This window comes from Rhyacophila brunnea, unplaced genomic scaffold (assembly GCF_057557595.1).
Source record: "Rhyacophila brunnea isolate RB1 unplaced genomic scaffold, BYU_Rbru_1.0 scaffold_7, whole genome shotgun sequence".
Classification (NCBI taxonomy): domain Eukaryota; kingdom Metazoa; phylum Arthropoda; class Insecta; order Trichoptera; family Rhyacophilidae; genus Rhyacophila; species Rhyacophila brunnea.
In genome coordinates this window covers 82,313-105,395 of record NW_028233339.1, presented here as the reverse complement: position 1 = coordinate 105,395, position 23,083 = coordinate 82,313, and the positions used below count along the sequence as shown (strand labels likewise).

The following is a 23,083-nucleotide window of genomic DNA, read 5'->3' as shown; positions in this document are numbered from 1 at the left end:
GAGCTAAGAGCTGAGGATACGGCAATGTATACAAATTTCGTACGCTTGTCGCTGGAAGATTTCGATGCATTATTGTTAAAGGTTGAGCCGATTATAAAAAAAAGACACCCGTATGCGTAAAATCGTCTATTCCAGGTGGGTGCCTGATGAGGTGCCTCCGAATCTCTCGGCTAGCTCTGAGGGTGGGAGTGGAAGTTCGTCGATGTAGGAGAGCAGGCAGTGGTCTCTTGGATTGGAGTATTCATGAAGGGGCTTCAAATGAAACTCGTCGAAAATTAATTAAGTCCTTATATTGTCCACATTCACACTTGATTAACAAGTTTTAGTTTAATTATAGTCAAAGGGTTGTTTATTGATACACAGAATTAATTATTATTTAGTTACCTACACAAAGTCAAGTCAAGGTCCAAGTTCATAATTGTTCACAATTTATCAAAGTTCATATAATTCAAACAAAGCTGTCGCCAATTTTATACAATTATTATTACAAAGCGCACGGAGCCGTCACGAAGAAGCTTTGGAAACCGATGGCCAATAAAATAAAAGTTCGAAAAAAAAATCAGGGCCTCCGTTGAAGAACCGCTGTTCAAAACTAAAAGTCCCAGTTAGGTATTTAACCTCAGGGGGTGACTTTGGGGTGGTAGATCTACTACGCACGGAGCCACTAGACTTGAAGATTATGATTTTGTATGGAAATTTTTTGAAATTGAAGACAGAAAAAACACTTCCCGCGCGATCTATGACACATAAACAATAATATATGACAACATGTTTGGCATAGATGTCACAGACATGGAACGAGTGTCACACAAAATTACCGAGGTGTTTAAAATCTATGACATAGAAGGCTGTCATAGATCGTTTGACATATATGTGACAGTCAGACATCGTATTTACAGTCTGTGACACAGTACGCCAACATAAGAAACGGGTTTTTTGACATATATGTGACCGATTGTCATAGAGTGTATTTGAAGCATTATCTTTATCTGAAGCCAATAAGGCCTCGGCGCGGCGTACTATAGACAGACTGCATCCCGAAATATTGGTGGATAATAAGTTATCGCTTATGCCACCCACGTATTTCGGATATAAATTGTTGGACAGGCGGATATTATTAATTTGTTATCACTTTAATTAATATGAACGTTTAATTAGCCACCTAATTAATATTTATATTGGTCGTTTAAAAAAAGTTGTATTAAGAGTGATAATTCTCAGCCACTAGGAAACAACCGAAAAGCATAGATATTGTATATGGAATTGAATATTGATTCCTTCATCCGATCCTCAGAATGCAAGCGCGTGAGGCGCGCGCCCATCGTGCATCTGATGCGAGCCACGGAATCACTAAATAGTCCTCTTTCTTTCACCAACCAGCCAATTCTCTTTGCTAGGTACCTTATATTTAGGGCAATCCATTATTATGCTCAATTAAGAATGAGGATGGTAAAAATGAATTGCTATGAAGTCAGAAGAGGCTGCAAAAAATAGAATCGCCTGCAATTAAGTTTATAAAGTGGCAACATTATACCCGTAGTTACCATGTCAAGACAGATGGAAGACATTTTGGTTTACATGTAGTGTTAAGTGGTGGTGCGAAATGAAAAACCATTTTTCGTGCATTCAACCGAGGTTTTAAGTTCCAAATTAATTTATAAATTATTATTTATACATATATAAGTGTAAGTGACTAGTTCAATATGTCGGGTGAACGAGAAATTGCAGCCGAAGACAGTATTAGAGTCGTGTGCAGGTTTCGGCCGCTCAATGATTCAGAGGAAAAGGCTGGCTCGAGATTTGTTGTGAAATTTCCTTCCGGCCCAGATGACAATTGTATATCTATAGGGGTGAGTCTTGGAATTTATCGCGATTTGCGTCGTATTGTCATCGCTCCTCCCAGTGTCATTTTCTCGAACCGATTATCGATCTACGGGCACGTAATTTCGGCTATTTTACTGTTGAGCTCATAGAAAGGGTAATGAACTTGATCTCGTTAAGTAGAAAGTAAAGTTCTTATTGTAGTCGAGGCGTCCCGTTATGTCTCCATTATGTCTGGCGGAAACGTCATGGAGCACACAAAATCAATAAAAATGAAAATTCGGTACAATGACCTTGACCCATCTCAACATTTTGAAAACAAATCTTAATAGGCACACAGTCCCCGATGGACTGTCATATTGCAAGTATTGCACTTCAAAATATGAAATATTTATTTTCCGAATGATTTTTTCCCCTGTATGCTAAGTACTCTTCTAGAGTGAGGGTGCTATGATTAAGTATTACGGATTGAGTTACATACTGTGTCAATGCATTTTATATGAAAACTACATTCAAATAACTACCTAGCCTGTTTTAGTAACATAAAAAACCAAAACTTAACTTAACCTACTGTAACTAAAAAATAAGAAGGTTGTGTTAAATTTTGGTTTGGTTTTTTGACTCAAAACAAGGTGTTTTAAACTACAATAATGATATGGAGTAGGTACTATAAAATTACTACTTATAATGTCTTTTTTATTCTGAAGATGCGAGGACGGTTCAATTATGAAAAAAATATATATTATATTGATTATTCTTGACTAACACTTCTTGGTTGATATTATCTTTTTAGCATTATTATTATAAAGTAAAAAAAAATAACATAAATTCACAATATGTATTTTAGGGTAGATACATAGTTAGATGAATTCCTATCTTAGTTCCAGTACACCAGTGTTACACGGAAACATCTACACAACCATAAATTACTCAATAATCACAATTTATCACTTCCCTGTTCCTTTTCCTTTCCGTATCTTCCTGTTTCTATGGTCTCCATGAACAGACTATCAAAATCTAAAAATGTCTTCGAAGGAAGCACATTAATGGATATTTTTGTATAACAGGTATTTTTATGAATACCTGTTTTTTAATTAAACAACCTTTTATTGCACATGCAATGACGTCTTCACTTAAATTGTTTGTAATTATGCCGCAGATGCCCGCATGAGTTTTTATAATTTTTTTACGACAACAGTTTATTCCATGTAGACAATTATAATAAATACCCTTTTCTGTCAGCGCAGATGCTTTTCGATCCAATAATTATTGTTAATTTAAAATTTGAAATTTTCATACATTTTTATGCATCATTATCACACACTAAGGTTATATTAGGTTGGTTAGGTTAGGTAGGTTAGGTTAGGTTTGGTTTGGTTTGGTTTGGTTTGGTTTGGTCTAAAAAGAAAGTTATAAAAACTCATGTGGGCATCTGCGGCACATTTACCAAATTGTTTTTCATTGTAGACCCATTGTCACGGTTTTGCTCTTTCGGTATGACTGCCAACAGTTGCATTGTGATTTACTTGAGATATAGTTATCATATTCATATCGGCTACATCTATTAATTAATCGTATATATTAATTAGTATTAGTAGTTACACCACATCACAGAATACACTGTGATTATTGTGTTCAGTCGAACGCTACCGTGTAGTTCCCTATCTCCTTTCAGTCATTAGTTTGATTCCTCCTCCCATTTCATCAAATCGGTATCTTTTAGTTTGGCCCTGCGATCTGTAAGTTCTTCATCACCGAGCAACATGCCAACCCATTGCCGTTTTCACTGCACATTTACACACACACTCCGGTCTTCTTCTTTTACTGTTATCTCGCTGAGTAGAATCTGTACCGTTCCTCTGTGAAATGCTTATATGATTTCCTTTTTCTTTTACAGGGAAAAGTCTATTTATTTGATAAAGTTTTTAAACCGAATGCTACTCAAGAGAAAGTTTATAATGAAGCGGCCAAGAGTATTGTATCCGACGTGTTGGCCGGGTACAATGGGACCATATTCGCCTATGGTCAAACCAGTTCAGGAAAGACACATACCATGGAGGGTGTCATGGGTAATAAAACATTTTATCATAACCCATTATTTAGATCTCGAAAACAAATTATTGTGTAAAAGTGTATTGAAAATCTTATAAAATATTTTTTTATTTATAGGCGACCCGGGAAAGCAGGGAATCATTCCACGAATCGTAAATGACATCTTTAATCACATTTATGCAATGGAAGAAAATCTAGAGTTTCACATCAAAGTTTCATATTTTGAAATCTACATGGATAAAATTAGAGACCTTCTCGATGGTAAGCACCCACTGTATTAAATCAATTGTGCAAATCCAACAGAGACTAACTAACTAAAACATGTCAAATATCTGCTTGAAATCGTTCGTGCATAATGAATGAATGCTTGATTAGCGACAGGGCAGTTTTCTTTTTGCAAATGTTGATGTTCTCTTGTGTTATTCTTTTAGTGTCAAAGGTGAATTTAAGTGTACACGAAGATAAAAATCGGGTTCCTTTCGTGAAAGGCGCGACCGAACGCTTCGTCTCTAGCCCCGAAGAAGTCTTCGAAGTTATAGAAGAAGGAAAATCTAATCGGCATATTGCTGTCACAAGTCAGTAGCATTTTCATGTTATACTCGGGGTGAATATTTAAGAATGTTATTATGATTTAACAAATTTAATATAATTTGATTTCTTTTCCAGATATGAATGAACATTCTTCTAGATCTCACTCTGTATTTCTTATAAATGTCAAACAAGAGAATTTGGAAAACCAAAAAAAGTTATCCGGAAAGTTATATCTTGTGGATTTAGCCGGTTCTGAAAAAGTATGCTTGCCAATTTATCCATTCAATCATTATTTTTTAATATTTTATATGGAAGAATGCGGTCTCATTGTAAACGTGTTGACAGGTATCGAAAACTGGTGCCGAAGGAACGGTGCTGGACGAGGCGAAGAATATCAACAAATCCCTGTCGGCCCTCGGTAATGTTATTTCCGCTCTGGCCGATGGAAACAAGACACACATTCCTTACCGAGACTCCAAGCTCACCCGCATCCTGCAAGAGTCTCTGGGAGGCAACGCTAGGACTACTATTGTCATATGTTGCTCTCCCGCTTCATTCAACGAATCTGAAACCAAATCCACTCTGGACTTTGGAAAAAGGTAAATTTATTATGTACCATGCTATCAAAACACTACAATTAACTTAAAAACGCACTCTAAGCACTTGGAGCAAGCTACAAAGGAAGTTTGTAAGCCTAGAACGTAGTTTAAGGTGCAAGACATAAATAAAAGTTAAATAAACACCAATATTCATAACTTCAAACATACTAAAATTCAATTGTCTACCCATGGAAGTGCAGTATACATAACATATTTTCTTTGTCGACTTGTAAATGGGATGGACAGGATAGCAGCCAAAATATGCGGCACTATGCTATTTAATTTTACACCTATACCAGTGACATAATTATTATTATATCATGAAATAATTCACTTCTCAATGTACTTAATCACTTACCAATGGGGAGTGGACATTTTGTGGGTTGATATTACATAACACCCTTCTCTTTATCTACATAACCTGAATATGGCATGGCTATTGCGATAATTAATGAACTTTGAATGAAAATTAGAGACATAAATTATTTCTAGTAATATTCTTCTATTTTATTTTGGCTTTAGTATCAGAACAATGATTATGTGACAATTAAAATTATATTTTTTGCTTTGATTGATATGGTCATCTCTTGCTTTTATGAGGTGAAAGAGTATTCAAAATAGCCTTAAATCCAAAAGAGACAACCAAGTAATATTATCCTGCATTGAATCATGTTTTTTCTCTCCACTTAATGAGGTCACCTATATTTATAGTGATGACTGCTGATGACAGTTGTTTAGTCTCTAATACTTCTGAATGGTGGATCTACTAAGTCTATTATTATCAGTTATTTCTAATATAATGGATCATTTTTGATAACTTATTAACTATTCTGATTCAGTTTCTATTATTATAATATTATTCAAGGTTGAATTATCTTTTACGGCAACTTTTGTGATTATTTATGGGCTGTATAAAATATACAGGTTAATATAATTTATTACATGACACTGTTCTCAATTAAAGATTTCATTAAACTCAAAATCAATGCAGATGCAATTGATGATATTATTATTATTTTGTGATAATTTTGATGGAAATTTATTATCTATACTTATTTTACTTATATACATAGGTACTGTTTAATTGGGTTCATATTTAAATTTTAAATGGTGAAAACTAAATTGCAATTTTTATATTCTGGTTTGAAACGTCACAAGCGCTGTCGTATGAAAAGATGAATGCGGGGTGGGCATAGATGTGTATATGAAATGGAGGGGTAATTTAGTTATGGAGATGGTTCCTGAGATAATGTGTCGGCAAAAATATATAAGTCTAGGTTAATTATGACATTCGTCTTCTCCATCTGTCTCTCCCATTGAAGTGCGAGTACCGCGATGATGTGTAGAAGTGAGGGTGGAGGTAGGCTGTTAAGATCTGATATAAATAGTGCACACTAACTTTGTCGGTATTTGTTTTCATTGAACTAAGCCTGCAATGTGTAGATAGTGTTTGTTAGCTTTTAAAATTCAATTAAGGTGATGTCTCTAGGTAAAGTTGTTATCGAAAAATAGCTAGAAAGGTTTATTAATCGGTAAATATATATTCAAAAGTAATGAGAAAAATAAAATAAAAAATTAAAAAGTATCGTGGAGTTCTGTATTCCAAAAATACGTGTCAAATTTGGTACATTTATATCGGGTGGCAAGAATGAATTATGTAAGTTTTATTATCAAAATTACTATAAAAATGTACGAAAATCTATTACCTAGGGAAACGCTAAACGGAAATTGGAATTTATTATATCCTTATATCTTTTTTTTCAAATTTAAAAAACATCGATTTAGAGGTTAGAAAGCATGTAATTAAAATCGAAAAATCTCGGTTTAAACGCAGAAAATTACGAAAAACGCTTAGCGTTTCTATTAAAAATATTATTTATTAATTTTTAGGCCAGTTATTTAAATTTAATCTTGTATTTTTGTATATTAACGAATCGATTGTAAATAAAATGAATATTTGACAAGACTTGATCGACATGTGCTGCTAACGCGGAAATAAATCGAACCATTTTTGAAACAATACTTGCATAGATTAAAAAATACACACACACATACATTGAAAATAAAGGTTCGCCAGGTACGAAGACAAGCACTCTGTTAATTCTGCTGTCAATAATATTTTGTTTGCAATATTGGAGCATAATATGTCAATGGACTACATATAACAACCTCCACTTTCTGAAATAGTGTTGTGTAATTATTTCAGATATTTATTACTGTTTTGACGTACCTACCTTTTATAAAGCGATTTTAAAATAAATATAGTTTCATAATAATATAAAGAAAGCATACGAGCGAAAATGCCTAAGATACTTCTGACATACATCAAATTTAATCTTTGTCTAGTGACTGTACAATTTATCCCTATTTATGTTAAGTGTTTAAAATGTTATAAGTAAAAAAAAATCGTCTATTCACGTGGTAGTCGCGAAAATTATGAACAATATACAATGTTAAAAATAATAAGAATTGTTAAAATTGCTAGTCACAATATTATTCAAAGACAAATTAACCCGATCAAAACAGCCTCGACAAACTTCCACTTCACTAACTTTTGTTCTATATGTTTATCCTGGATACAGGGGCAAACACATTTTGAAAATAGCCGATATACTGGATTATTTGTTAGTTTGGGTTAGTTTAGGTTAGATTAAGTTAGATTAGGTTAGGTTAGGTAATCCTAACAAATAATCTAGTATATTGGTTATTTTCAAAATGTGTTTGCCGCTGTATCCAGGATAACCGACTTGTACCCTAACTTTAATTACATACATACTATTGTACTATATTTGGGCCATCGAACGTTCATTACTGTCTACGGCCTTAAAATTATTATCTACGTGCCTATTATAACTGTCTGTCGTCCTATCAAAAAGTGGAGGTTGATAATTTAGTATGCTAAAATAGTAAAGAATATACGCTATGCTAGGGCTACGCTAGGGTAAACAATTCAGTGAATGAACACATAAGAGATGAATTTGAATTCAAATAAATTAAATTAAAACAACGATTAAATGAACTAAGAAAATTATAACAATAGGTAGGTACAATAAATTGTGTATAACCGTAGTATTACTAATTTTATGCCGTGATGCTTTGATAGTTGGACTTTTCATAATATTTGGAGCACTATTTAGTTGCTCATTTATCTGCCACATCATAAAGCCGTAAATATCGTTTTTTTACGAAGCAATCATAAATACAAAAAATTAAGATCTATTTTTCAATCATAGTAGATACCTAGGAATATGGTATAGGTGTTGATGATTTTTAATTATTTATTCGAGATCTTCAGGGAATTACAAAAGTCCACACCTAGAAACCACTGGGCCAAAAAGGTTTCTTTTTATATCTCCAAATCCATTTCACTTACATAACATAGGTAAAAGAAATATAACTATCTTTTATTTTATCTTGCATTTTCGTTAAAATCGACATTAGATTTTTTCAAAGAAATAACGTTCTGTCTTTTTCTTAGAATATTATGTAATCAGTGGTGCACTTACCTCAAATTCAAAATTTTTTTCTTATGTTTTACAATTTTTTTTAAATTTGTCACTTATTTTGTCCTTGGGTTTGCTTATCAAGATTTGTTCCCATGTTTATTTACGTTTTTTCTTACTTCCAACTTCTTTTTTATTCAATTCGTTGCGTGTCTTACTTTATTTTTATCTCGGATATAGTTAGTTAGTTAATACCAACCTTCTACTCTCTGGAGGCCCATATGATCCCATTAGGATCGGACATGGTTGAAACGAAACGAATTGGGATGTCTATATATCGACTATGTCATAATTATTATAACTACAGTCGAACTCGGTTATTACAATCTCGGACATAGCGAGATCTCGGATGTAATGAGGAAACAATCTTTGACATTTGGTATATGATTTTCTCCTTACATTTTTTTCACTGTTATAACGAGAAACTTATCGGATATACCGAGCTAAAATACTGTTAATGTGTTGATCGTTTAAAAACATTTCGACCCTAAGCAATAAAATCCGATCGGACAAGATGCCGCCGGGGACGGATTACGTTTATGACACTAGTTAAGTGTCTAATTGTTGTTTTCGCCGACAATAAAAATACCTATTCTCTGATATAACGAGTACCGCTTATAACGAGCAAATTCAGCCGGTCCAACCTTCCTCGTAATAACCAAGTACGACTGTATATTCCTTATTTTGTTTAATAATATTTCGAATGGCATTTGTTTTGCTATTCATTTAATTTCCTTTTTTTATTTCACCCTTAGAAATTCAATGTAATTGTCAATTGTTCAAGATTAAACTCAATCTTATAAACATTTGAACTTAAATGTTCATTCACTACTATAAATAAACTTTACTGTAGAAAAATATTTATATTAGTATTGACAACGTAAAAAAATCTGGTTCATTAACTGGACAGGTTACCCTTTATTGCCAGTGTAAAAAAACTACGGTAAACAAAATGAAAAAATCATAAACACTTTAAATCAAATCAAATAGACATGTCAGAATTGTAAATATTTTATGGGGTAAATATTTATTGTAAATATTTTTACATAGGTAAGTAAATATATAATAAATTTAAATGCATTTTTATCAATCTTATGATTTTTAATATGTGGTGACACTCAATATTTTATTTTAGATTTTATTGCCATCTGGTTGCGATCGACCAAAGTTTTTAGTAATGATTTTTAGAAATTCATGGTAAAACGCCTTTAGATGGCGTTGAAGTCACAATTCATCGTAAATTGAGCCAAAGGCTTCACCTTAAACCCTGCCTTATACAAGTCATACTAAATAATAGTCAAAAAATATTTATTTTCTTTTCTTTTTAATTATGCCATTAAACCATACATAATGTTATATGTTTATAAATAGGTTTTTTTTTAATCAATTATGGTTTGGTATGGGGTCTAATGAATTAAAAAAAAACTAACACCATCTGTAATATTCTTAATTCAAAGAAAACAAATAAGTATGACTGAAAAAGTATGAACCATTTTTGTCGGATTGACCATAACATACCTAAAGTATTATGGTTTGGTTTAGGCAGGGTTTAATTTTAATTTTATAAACTAACCATCACCATCTGCAAACTGTATTCTTTGTTCAATGAAAGTGAAAAAAATTAAATATGATGGACATAGTTTAGTGCACTATTTCTATTGAACCTTTACGGTCTACCTCCACCCCTCTCAACTGGAATAAATTGTTCCTAATAAAGATATTGTGTTTCAGTTAATTCACCCAGTTGAACCGAATTTTCTTCAAAATTATGAATTGCTAATGCCTTGACCGCTGAAATGTTTTCTGACGTTTTGCAGAGCCAAGACTGTGAAGAACGTGGTGTGCGTCAATGAGGAGCTCACCGCCGAAGAATGGAAGCGACGATACGAACGAGAGAAGGAGAAGGTCGGCCGTCTCAAGGGAAAGGTGATTACACCTCATTCTCATTCTGCCCAAAAACATTGAATATTCTAATGATTAATTATATCATGTCTTATGCGGTATGATAGATGGTTTATAATGATATTTTCTGAATTGACAGGTGGAGAAGCTGGAGGCGGAGTTGAGCAGATGGCGCCAGGGAGAGACTGTCAATCCAGACGAACAAGTCAATCTCCAAGAAGTGGAAGCTGTCACTCCCGTCACCTCCGTCATCGAAGAGAAGCCTATCATACCGGTAATGCTAGTATACTATTATATACCTACAATATGCCTGTCTTACGTTTGAGAGTATGAGTAAAACTTTTTTAGTTAACGCCAGGATAAGGATGTGAGATAAAAATTCGTCACAAAATACCATCGGTATAGTATTAGCATTAGCAGGGCATTCTCATGTAAATAAACTGGAAAAAAATAATGTGAAATTTTCAATATTGAACATTTAATATCATTATAACACAATTGCTCCTATTTCTACCCCGTTTACATGTCCATGGATTTACTGCTGACGATGCCATAACAAAATAAAATGCAAGATTGCATGCAAGAATCAAAAAAGTTCAACTGAATTTTCACGCGACAATTGGTCCGTGCAATATCTGCGCCTATGCAGTAGAACGATACCGAACCTGCTGGTAAAAAAAGAATTAAACCGTGCAGACTTATTTTGGGCTTAACCGATTTTTACGACCTTTCAAACAGTACCATATTACGATAACATCACGTCTCGCTTGAAGAATGAGATTGGCGAGACAGCACTTTTATGTGTTATTATCGCGATTATTTAAAATACACAATATTGGTGCAAGTAAATCCATCCAGGCGCTATTATTATGTAAAATGTCAGTGTATACAATATACCCACACATGCAATGCATACACAAGAATGAGAGTAATAATTAGACCATTTCGAAATTGAATAAGGAACTGTTAATTGAATAATCGTCAGGTGCAAGAAGTTCCGGCGGTGGCGGTGCCGGGCGGCGATGTGGACGCGGCCAAACTGGAGGCGCTCTACCAACAGCTGGATGAGAAAGACGAAGAGATCAACCAGCAGTCACAGCTGGTAGAGAAGCTCAAGGAGCAGATGATGGAGCAGGAGGAGCTCATCGCTTGCACCAGGTACGCCTTTACATTTGCCATTTTTATATCCTATAGTCTATATTAATGGCTAAGGATCAGAAAATTTTTGAGACCGAGGAGCCAAATAGGAGCACACTGGCTTGGTATTTTTTAAAAAGCAATGCATATATTTTACAACCTGAAGTAAAAGTAGGTAGATTGACATTCTAAATATTTATAATTTTACCAAAAGCACATATATTATGTAATACCAAGTACTCCTTAAAACTAATGTGAAAAATGACATTACAGTTTGTTGGAAAATTTCCTTATGTCTGTCCGGTGCGTAGCTTTTTTAATTCAGTACAGTCAGTATTCTAAGTGCTCATTGATCGCAGAGAGTGGAGACTGTATTAACAGATTTTTTTTATACGATGACCAAGCTGTTACCAAGTTGGCTTATAATGTGCGTTCCGGGTTTGAATACCAGGTCTATCAAATTCACGTGTTGTTTTTCAATGTGCGTTTTGACCAGAGTATGGATCTAATAGGTTGAGCAAGTGGCTAACATCCATTTATGGTACATAAAAGCAAAAATCTGCTCATCGGTTATAACTTTTCAAAATATTTTGATATGCTGCATGTTTGATAATGATTATTCACATACATATAATAATGTGGACCATGAACTTGAAATTTTTTTTTTCGAAAACTAATAACTGCAAATTTGTTATCATTTCAACTAAAACATTTTAATTCAACAATTTTGATGTTTTGCGAAATCCTAATTAGTTTTCAAATGTGTCGTTAATTCAAGTTGGTTGAGAAACACTGATGTGGACAGTGAGATGAGCAAATACAATTTTTTTTAACTGATCTAAGTCCAGAAGTCTATTCTAAGTGTTGAAAACTCTGCATTCTGTACATCTTTGATAACAGCCCACTTAACCCTTTTACTCCTATTCGGCCGATATTTCGGCCCACCATACCTATGCGAAAACTCCATCTGGGCCGATCCATCGGCCGAAAGTTTGGAACCAAATTTACGATTTATTCCAAATTTTTTCCTGTCATATTTCGTCTCGTGTAGACAAAGCATAATGCCGGGTCCACACCGAAAACAAGTCGCGCGACAACTCGTTAAATTTTACGATAAGCATGATAATTATCGTAAAATTTCTTAAGCAATTATGATAATTATCGTAAAATTTAACGAGTTGTCGCGCGACTTGTTGCCGGTGTGGCCGCACTTTTATATTCACTGTGTGTTGGGTGTGAGTAACATTTATTTTAGTGTAGGCTTTATTTATAATTATGTCATAATCTATTAATTCACAAGTCATAATTGCTCTGCTGTCGAACTTGAGACCAAAGAGGGTCATAAAAATAATAAAACATTATTTTTATGACACATTTTAAATTCTGATATTTCTTTTAGTTGTTTTATGATTCATATATCACATTACAAAATGAATTTTGTAATTTTTGAACTAACAATGGATGCCACTGTACTTTTGGTAAGATGGTGAAAAAATACATGAATATAAATATTATTATAAATGATTTAGTGCTTTGAGACTTATTTTTTGAAATTACTTCATTCCCATTTCAGTTAGTCCTCGATACTGTATCGAATTCTCTTGCGATTTTGTGAATTGAATAATATTCTTGAATACCTTGACACTATACGATTTTTTTTGATTACTTTATAAAAATTCTATTTCATAGAGAAATAATAATATGTTTATTTTTTTTTCTGTTACTACATAAGGATAGATTATATTATACAATTTGATATATCAATTATAAATAAAAAAATGTTGTCACACTTGTTTTGTTGTTCAAACATAGTTTTATCCGTTCATTTCTAAATAAATATTGATACATTATTTTTTTCTTTTGTTTTATTGATGTAAACTTTTAATATTATTACTTATTATTGCTTTATACACCATTGAGAACACACAAAAAAAGTTTCAAATTTTTAAAACATGTGTAGAATTAGTTATTTAAAAAAACTAAATCGACGATTTTTTGTCAAAAAACGCTTGGGAGTTTTCGCATATGCTAGGCTAAATCAGCTGGGAGTAAAAGAGTTAAACCCACTTGTGATCGCATTATTCTTCCTCTGGTTTTTTATATACTATTCCGAGACGTTCATATTTGGAGATCTAGTGACTCTTTACTCATTAAGTCTAGCAACATTTGCATTTCAAAAGGGTGTAAATATCAAATGAAGATTAATTTTTTCATTTGACAATGTCAATGGGAGAATTTTAACCTAAAACTAGGGCACTTTCCTATTTCTGAATCCCTGCAATCTTCATAGTAAAACTCACTCATGCTTAAAATAGCTGCGTATTCTAAAATATTCAATGTTAAAATTAGCGAACTTTGAGATTATGATAGAAGACGATGACAGTATGACTTTAAGAGTAGTGTCATACTCGACATATAGACTGGTTGTACTTGTCGCTCATTTCGAACTGAGTCATATTGAATTCCATTTGAATGTTACTATATCGCAGCTGCCAAGGCAGTGATGGAGGCTGAAGGATGAAGGCAATCTTTTACAGCAATATTGTAACAATTATAATAAATGAAGTAAGTTTGCATTTTGAAACTGTCAGCCGAAGGATTCAATTTTTTGTTGAAAGAAATAACTTCTTTTAATACTGAAAATCTAGGATTTCTTTCGTTGTGTAATTTGATGTGGATCAATTGAAACCGACAGCAACTTTTTAACGTGATAGATGGATGCGATATGAGTGTGGCAGTGAAAGTTGATAATAGTGTAATGATGAGGGAAATGTTATACAGGCGCGACTATGAGTCTCTGCAGGGAGAGATGAACCGCATTCAGCAGGAGAATGAGTCCGCCAAGGAGGAGGTGAAGGAGGTGCTTCAAGCGCTCGAGGAGTTGGCTGTCAACTACGACCAGAAGAGCCAGGAGGTGGACGCAAAGAATAAAGAATGCGAGCAGATACAAGAGGACCTTCTCCACAAACAGGTACATCTGATCAATCGACTTCACCTGTTTCAGATGGAGCTCTTATTAGCTGTAATTTCTTTCATAGTGCAGGTTTACTTGTGCTTTGAGATGTTTTCTTTAGGTAGATCTCTGACACCGATAAACAACACTGCCAGTTCTGAGAAAATTAATTAACCTATAGTTATCAATTCTACTGTTCAAAAAACAATATAGAATTGCTATTGAGTGTAAAAGATGAAGGTTATAATATAACCTACATCTTAATATTATTATGGTAGTTCAGTCTGCTCGCTTCTCCCCGTTTCATCAATCTTTTGTCGTTTCACATTTCAGTCTTCTTTGAACACGACGTCAAGCGAACTGCAACAGGTGCGCGACATGTCGGCGCACCAGAAGAAGCGCATCGCAGAGATGTTATCCAACCTCCTTAAGGATCTGGGAGATATCGGCAGCGCTATTGGTGGAGCGGACAACGAAATGAAGGTAATCGGATTGAATCAGCTTCGCATCTATCTGAAATACATTCATTTTATTTGTATGATTGTGCAATAATGCCACGTGTGTGTGTACAGATAAACGCTGAGAGCGCTGGGAAGTTGGAAGAGGAGTTCACGGTGGCGCGTCTCTACATTAGCAAAATGAAAAGCGAGGTGAAGAATATGGCGCATCGCTGCCAGGGACTTGAGACTTCCAACGCCGACTCCAACAAAAAGGTTTGTTTTATTTTAAAACTGTGGGTCATCTGTTATACTTTCACCGGTTCTTTCTAAATACCAGATGGTGGAAGTGAGAAAACACATTACAATTCCGAAGCGAATATGTGTCGATTGGAATAATGTTGCCTGGTCGTCAAATTTGCTACATTCTTTCAGACGGCATCTGAATTCGGAATGACTTTTTTGTCTGTTGTATTCATGCATCTAAAATATGAGCTTCATAATGAAACACCTGATTCTTATAATTTCATCATTGAATGAGTTCCTAATGTAAATTATATATTGAACTGTGTTATGTACTATGGACCTATGTACAGGTGGCGGAGTACGAGAAGGAGCTGGCAGAATGGCGGCTGCAAGTAAGCCAGCAGGACGCGCGGGCGCGGTCGCTGGCCGAGGCGGTGCGGGAGGCGGACGCCAAGAAGAGGACCCTCGAGGACCTCGCCGATGCTCTCAGGGATGAGTGCGCCAAACTCAAGGCTGCCAACCAGGTCAACCTGTTTCCTTCCTTCGTAAACTATTACACCGCTGTAATGTACAAATTAAAATTGGTATATGAATGTGAATTTTTATCTTGCAAAAAACTTGGGTGAACATGGGTCATCACAAATGAGAGAGTACTCGTGTACACGATACACTTATTGATTTGTTTTCTTGTAGAAAACACAAACGTGAATTTTAATGTAGGATACTACATATTGCTATGTCGGGATTGTAAGAAAAACATGAAATTTTTCTTTCTAAAAAAAGTTGATATAAGTACTGCATCTTTTAAACCATGGGGTGTGTGTTTTAATTCAAAAATTGTTCAATATTTTAATAGTAGAGTGAAGGCCAATATTTTTGGCGGCAGACTTTAGACTCACTTCCGGGTCCTGGACAGTATTGCCTTTATACCTCAGTTTTTGTGTGGAAAATCTGTTTTCATTTGCGGAACGCAGTTGACACAATTTATGTAATGACACATGAAATCTTCAGAAAAGGGCACTACTCACGTTGTAAATAGAATAGTAAACTTTCGAATCTGTTGACTTTGAAATGTGAATGAATTTTAAATTGTCATTCTATTTGCCACTTTGAGGCCATAATACATACTTTATGAAGACTATAATAATAAACATGTGCATTTTCAGGTGTCAGCAGCGGGTGCGGAGAGACAGGTGGCTGGAGAAGTGCGAGCAGCACTGGAACAGCAGGTGTGTGAATTGCGCGCTGCCCACCACGCCCAGCTGGCTGCACTGCGTGATGAGTTGCATGCTGCCAGTGCCACTGCCAACAACATCAAAGAGTCAGTATACCTTTATACTGTATGCTTACCGTATCACAAATTGATTTCTGTCATGATTCATCATATTTTGCACTCAATGTAAAGAACTCTTATGTAATTTAGTCGATATTCACAGAAAACTTGCTACTTATTGCGCTGATACATTTTAAATTACAAGAAATGTTTAATAGACTTTAATTTTAGCAAAGTTGAAGATAACATGACTATATTACTGCTTTCAGGCAAAATCAGAAGCTGGAACTCGCCCGGGAGCAGTTGCAGGGAGACTTCGACAAGATCAAGCAGGACGAGGCGGACAAGTCGGCCAAGCTGCAGGAGCTCATGTCAGTGGCGCCCCGCCTGGGCGACGCCCTCTTCCGCGCCCCCTCGCCCCTCTGTCCCGACTCGTGCGCCCGCTTTAAGCTCGCCCTGGACAAGTTGCGAAAAGACTTTGTCAACTCCGAATTGATCGAATCGGAGAAATTGCGCTCTGAGAAAACTGATAAAGAGAAGTCGCGGCCTCGCCTCAACCTGGCCCCCCTCGTGGCCCACCTCAAAAGCCTGCCCCACTTCCCCCTCTTCCCCAATTGCCACATCCACCCCCTGCACGTCCACCTGCTCATTTCGGTCACTATGATTTTGATCACCCACCGCTGCCCGCACATCATCATTATGGTTTAGTTCTTTTATTATCGTCACATCACCCGCAACTGTCATACTTCAATTCCACGTGTACCTTCATCATCTTCGAGACATTTTCGCTCGCTCGTTACATGAAAAGTATTAATATTTCTATATAGATAAAATATATTTTTACTGCGTAAGATTGTTATAACATAGTAATGTAAAAGTAATGTCATCGTGGTATTTGTAATAATTTGTTAATCATTAGGATAAATTGATATCCATAAGATTGAATGTATTCATTTTGTACATAAATACATACGTCGTCGAGAAATTTCATTGCGCGTGCCGCTTGTAAATAAGATTTTTTTTCATTCCTTCGGTACGTAATCTGAGAATATATTTTTATAGCTCTGGGGCACGCGCGAGCCCATCTCGGCGTTTCAATACGTTTAAAGACTGCGTTGTGTAAAATAATTTATTCACCCCGACGATGATAATAATATCGGGATGCATTCCGAAATAATCGATTGTGATACTTTTAATTGTTACGCATTTAATTTGAACAATTAAAGAATTTTATTTCATCAAGGACAGGTGGTGGCGGTACTTACCTCATTTTATTTCCATTTTTCCTCTTTCATTGTTTTTTTTATTAAAATTAAGAAATGAAAATTTATTATTTAATAAAAAAAATCGTCTATTATATTGTGCCGAAGCGCAAGTTCACCATTCCTCGCCAAATACTGTCATGTTAACAGGCGTGCATTCAAAGGGTGCACGAGTGACCGCAATCGAGGAAAATGCATACTCATAACGGTCCGGAGGAAAGAGGGTCGAATCGGGATGGAGGCGGGCGTCGGGCCTTGCGCTTCGTTTTGTACAAACATTGTAAAATATATTTTTGTAATTCATTTGAAACGAGTCACTCTAGAAGGAAACGAAAGAAGACGGTGAGAAATATTTTTGTAACAGTGTTCAGAAAACCTCTGCGCCGCAGCCGGTAGGCTTCCACACTATTTTTCTTTCGAGCGCTTTTCTTTATATTTTTTGTTCTATTGTTTACTTTTTATTTATTTAGACTTTGTCCTACATGACTCCAATTCATATTCATCTCCTGTGAGCGGAAGGAAAGACTCTATCGCGAGACGGAGAGCGTCGACCGTGCGCCCGCGCGCGCGTTTCAGTCGGAAAGATCGGGTGAACGCTCGACGTGACGTTACGGGCGAAGTAAAAAGAGTAAAGCGCAGATTTGAATATGGATGGGGGCGGTACGGGCCTGTCGGGCTTAACGGGCATCGAGTAACGTTGTGGTGTTGGATCTGCAGAGTGAGCGTGGAGCGGCAGAAGCAGGCGCGAGCCGACCTCAAGGGGCTGGAGGACACGGTGGCCAAGGAGTTGCAGACTCTTCACAACCTCCGCAAACTCTTCGTGCAAGATCTGCAGGTCATTATACCCTTTGATCATTCTTAAATAATATCTAGCTTTTTGCACCATTGAGAAATTTCCTTTTTCCAATTTAGACAATAATTTTTACCAAATAACATCTCAGGCACAAAGTTACTTTCGTTTTTGTCTTAATTTTAATAGAATTCTATACTCAAATAAATGTCAAAATAATCTTTAACCGAATTATTATAAAAAAAATGTTTTGACCTTTATGAACTATGGTCGCTAGCCATTTGCTGAATCCATCAGTTCGTTATTCTGTATCAAACGCACATTGAAAAAACAACATGTGAATTTTGACAGCGTGTGGACCCTTAATCTGCAGCCTGAAATTATTGTTACATAGATTGATGTTGTAGTGTCGAGAAACTATTCATACTTCTGGAGGGAGATATGTTGGTAAGAAAAGGTCTAATGTAACTCATCTATTTATATTTATTGTGAAGGCCCGCATCAAGAAGTCTGTGACTTCGGAGGAAGGGGAAGAGGAAGGCGGCTCTCTGGCTCAGAAGCAGAAGATAAGTTTCCTGGAGAGCAACTTGGATCAGCTGACCAAGGTTCACAAGCAACTGGTGAGGGACAACGCCGATCTGCGCTGCGAACTGCCCAAACTCGAGAAGAGGCTCCGCGCCACCATGGAGAGGGTCAAGGCGCTCGAGACCGCACTCAAGGTTTACCACTTCTCCTACTCTATCAATAGTATAAATTCAATTGGCAGGATATATCAGTATGGCTCAATGGCTCCATTGATACCCGAATCACATGAGCACGCTACGACAACCGCCGACCGTTTGATCAGATCGAGAAGTGTAGCATTGAATCCTTTTATCAAATATTGAATGAAATGAATGAAAAAAAGTGAAAACGGTGCGCCCTTCAATTATGTCATGTGGCCTTTTCTCTTTATGATAATAGTCACTGAACAATAATAATATGTGAATACAATCAGCATCTCGTTTCTTGTGTTATTATTATTACAATTTTATTGGCATGAGTCTGCTCATGAAATTGGAAACAGTTTTATGAAGCACTCTCCTGACATAAGTCATCTAACTGTAGACAAGTTAATACATATCACTGTTGTATATTGTTTAATATGCATCTGCCATGAAGTGTCCTGCATATGTAGAGGTGGTAAAATAAAGCTGACGTGTTTTACACTTATCTCACTAATTTTACAACTTGACTCAATGATATGGTTTTAAAAATGTGTGATGTTGTGTTGTGTTGCAGGAAGCGAAAGAAGGCGCCATGCGTGACCGCAAACGCTACCAGTACGAGGTGGATCGTATCCGAGAGGCAGTGCGTCAAAAGAGTAGAGTTCGTCTCGGACCCCAGGCCCAGATAGGTACGTAACATTTATTTCTCGTGTTATCGCATATTACTTCGATTTATTTGACAATATTTACAATAAGTCATTAAGTCATAGTAATTTAAATTTAATGTTTAGGTTTTTACTTACTATCAATGACAATTACCGTGTTTCTGTGAAAGTTCTGTGTAAGATGCAAGGTTTTTCCTATTTTGATGTCTTTGAATTCAGGGTACATCTTTCAATTGATGAGAGATATATGGGTCTTTTAATAATTGATGAAATACAATATTGACATCTAATAAATATTATTGTGTTACAGCCAAGCCGATTCGTGCCGGGCAAGGACCTCTTGTGACTGGAAGTACGGTGCGACCTACTCAGCCTGATAACAAGCGCAAGTCTATCATTGTGGGGGGCAATAGAGGTAATATTTGCTTACAATATTGACATATCCTCATCATTGATTGGTAATTCTTCTGTCAGTTTGCAGTGTTAATGTTGATATTTTGTTTCAGACGAGAGTTGAATTGTCAGCGGTGGAGAGTGTGAGCCGTCAAGACGCCACATGTCAACCGGACTATCTTAACTTAATGTATAATAAAATATTCCTCTATGTCTCATTATATACTTTACTAAAAAATCTGTTTCCCTTATTGGCCTTGTAGTGAGAATATCTATTTACTCATGCCTGAGAGATAGCGAAAGAGTTTTTCTATTTGCCAAAAATGTCATTTCTCTCGAGCGGGATAATATAACAAGAAGTCGAACGGATTGTCCGGGAAAGCGTTGCGATTCTGACTTATTTAATCTATTAAATCGCGCATCGGTGAACTGTCAGATAGTATTTATAATACTCGGGAGAAAAGGAGTCGCAAATATATTGGGCTTTTTAAAAGTGTTATTTCGTTACTTTCATTGGCTCGAGTGGATCTTTATTTATTTAATATTAATTGAATCGTAATTTTAAGGATCTCTTGTAAAAGAAATGAATCGCTTCAGCCTCGGGAATGGGACGTTTCTTTATTGTAAAGCGGACCGCTTTTATGGTGCAGTATTTTTATGTATTTAATCTAATAAAGCCTAGTCGTACCACGCTTCCTTTCATAGACAGACATTATATATTTCGAAACAATGACCGCTCCTTTCATATATTACAATTAAACCGTCGCTCATGCGTTTTTTTTACAATTGAAATTCTACGGATATTGCTAGGTTTATGATGAGTGACGTTTGTGATAAAGCGGCGACGGGGAGAAAGGAGAGAGGATAGGCGGGGCCGAGCGAGCTCTTTGATTTCTTCGTGCGTAGTTATCGTAAACCAAAATATAGTTTGGTGTCGGTGTAACGCTTCTGTCGACCGTGTTTTTCCTTTGCATTACGAGGACAAAGATAAACACCAAATTACTCGATGAACGATGAATGCACTATACTTTTATTTAGCGTAATACAATATGATATGTTTAGTGGATATTGCAGCTTTCACGTCTGGTTTCGCTTGTTTTAAAATCACCGTCAATATTTGCCGCTCCATCCAAAGATCTCTTAATTAAATCGCTTTATTATTTTTATCTATATTTATCGTATAGAAGAGTTTTATATAAAAAATTATCTACATATATTTTAAAAATGAATTTTTACAACGTACCTCGGTACCTATGGAGAGAGGTGGACTCCACGGAGGCGAACAGAGCTGTCGATAATTTTTCTTTTATGATCAATCATGCTTTAACCAAAATTTAACAAAGTAAACTAAACTGTGTTTTCGTTTGGGGAGCAATACGATAATGGATGTATTGTATTTATCGCCTAAATTATGTCATTCGTGTCGTAATAATAATTTATTCTTGTATAACAATTGAAATTTCACTTTTCTATTTATAATATTTATAATAAAAATATTGAAAAGAGTCTTTATATACCGATTGGAAAGATAATAAATTATTGAATTTTACGGGTCGGGTCAGTGTCGGATTTTACCCCAAATAGAGACCTACATAATATTTTAGCGTAATAAATAAATATAATTACTTTAAAAAAATGTATTTGCCTGTCCCAAATATTACTATTTTGCTACATGTAAGGATTTCGAATATGGAATAAATTAATAATTTTATTCTATAAAAGCTGCAATAACTGAATATGACTTTATTTGAAACGTGAGGCGGATTTCACGCGCCTCATGCGGGCCGATATATTGTATTTTTTATACTGTGTTATTTATTTTATTATTATTAACAGGACCTTGAAGATTTATAAAATCATGATTTAGTTTTACTTTGTAACATTGTGACTTAGTCTTAGATAATATTATTCCTATATATATCGGATTCATTTAGTTGTTAATCAATAACCAGAACGTTAAATTTAATAATAGGTGCTAGAAAGAAAACATTGACAACTGCAAAAATTACAATATTCATACATACCGTTTGCATTTGTTAATACCCCTTTCTGTACACATTTAGAATTATTCTGACTAGATGCATTTCAGTAATTCGGGTCGTAATGATATTATTTTTATCAATCGGGCATGCACACTTTGATCTATTCGGCGTTATTCATAAATGTTTTGTAAATTAATTTTCAATTTGTGATTTTTGTAACATTATCTAAAACAGTAAGGGTCCGGCCATACCCCTTAGTCTAAAGTTCTTCACACTTCCGCAGGTAACTGGCCACACTAGCTGCGGATTTGTGGAATTACCGTGTTCACATCTATACGCGTCTTGCGAGAATCAAAGGAGGTGCAATGATTATTCCGTTTCCGCAATTTTTCAAGTGCGGCCGGGCCCTAATAGTTGTATTTATTTTATAATCTCAGAGAAGCCTGCGCATCAACCGGTGAACGGGCCACAGCGTTACTTACTATGTTAATAATATGTATTTTACCATTTTTATGTTATATATAAATAGTAAATTATTTAGATGCAATTTAAAATAGTGAAACGATTTATTTGATAAGTAATAAATTTGATGTTCGGTTTGTCAGACATTTATTTGTTGCCGTTGTTAAGAAGCAGGCTTTTTAACAGACAATCTTGCCTGAACCCGTTGGCAGACTGCAATTCATTTTCTATTCGTTTCCGATGAAAACCTTCACCGAATTTAAATCGATAGGACTAGGCAGAAAGAAAACTCACTTAGTGTTACTTTATTTTAATTTTACACTTAAAAAAAAGGGTGTATTAAGGAATATTGAAATATATATAGATTG

General features: G+C 35.4%; 1 protein-coding gene across 1 annotated transcript; it reads left to right on the top strand.

Moving 5' to 3' along the window:
• Positions 1 to 1,550: 1,550 nt before the first annotated feature.
• On the top strand, positions 1,551 to 20,527 carry Khc (kinesin heavy chain). The gene is made up of 20 exons (XM_085957551.1): positions 1,551 to 1,850; positions 3,719 to 3,890; positions 3,991 to 4,134; positions 4,305 to 4,448; positions 4,540 to 4,664; positions 4,750 to 5,003; positions 10,324 to 10,432; positions 10,548 to 10,682; positions 11,394 to 11,566; positions 14,327 to 14,516; positions 14,832 to 14,981; positions 15,071 to 15,211; positions 15,532 to 15,705; positions 16,348 to 16,502; positions 16,724 to 16,825; positions 18,434 to 18,551; positions 19,001 to 19,225; positions 19,788 to 19,902; positions 20,189 to 20,293; positions 20,385 to 20,527. The coding sequence occupies exons 1-20, from the start codon at positions 1,704 to 1,706 to the stop codon at positions 20,393 to 20,395; spliced, it is 2,889 nt and encodes a 962-aa protein (XP_085813677.1). The 5' UTR covers positions 1,551 to 1,703; the 3' UTR covers positions 20,396 to 20,527.
• Positions 20,528 to 23,083: the final 2,556 nt, after the last annotated feature.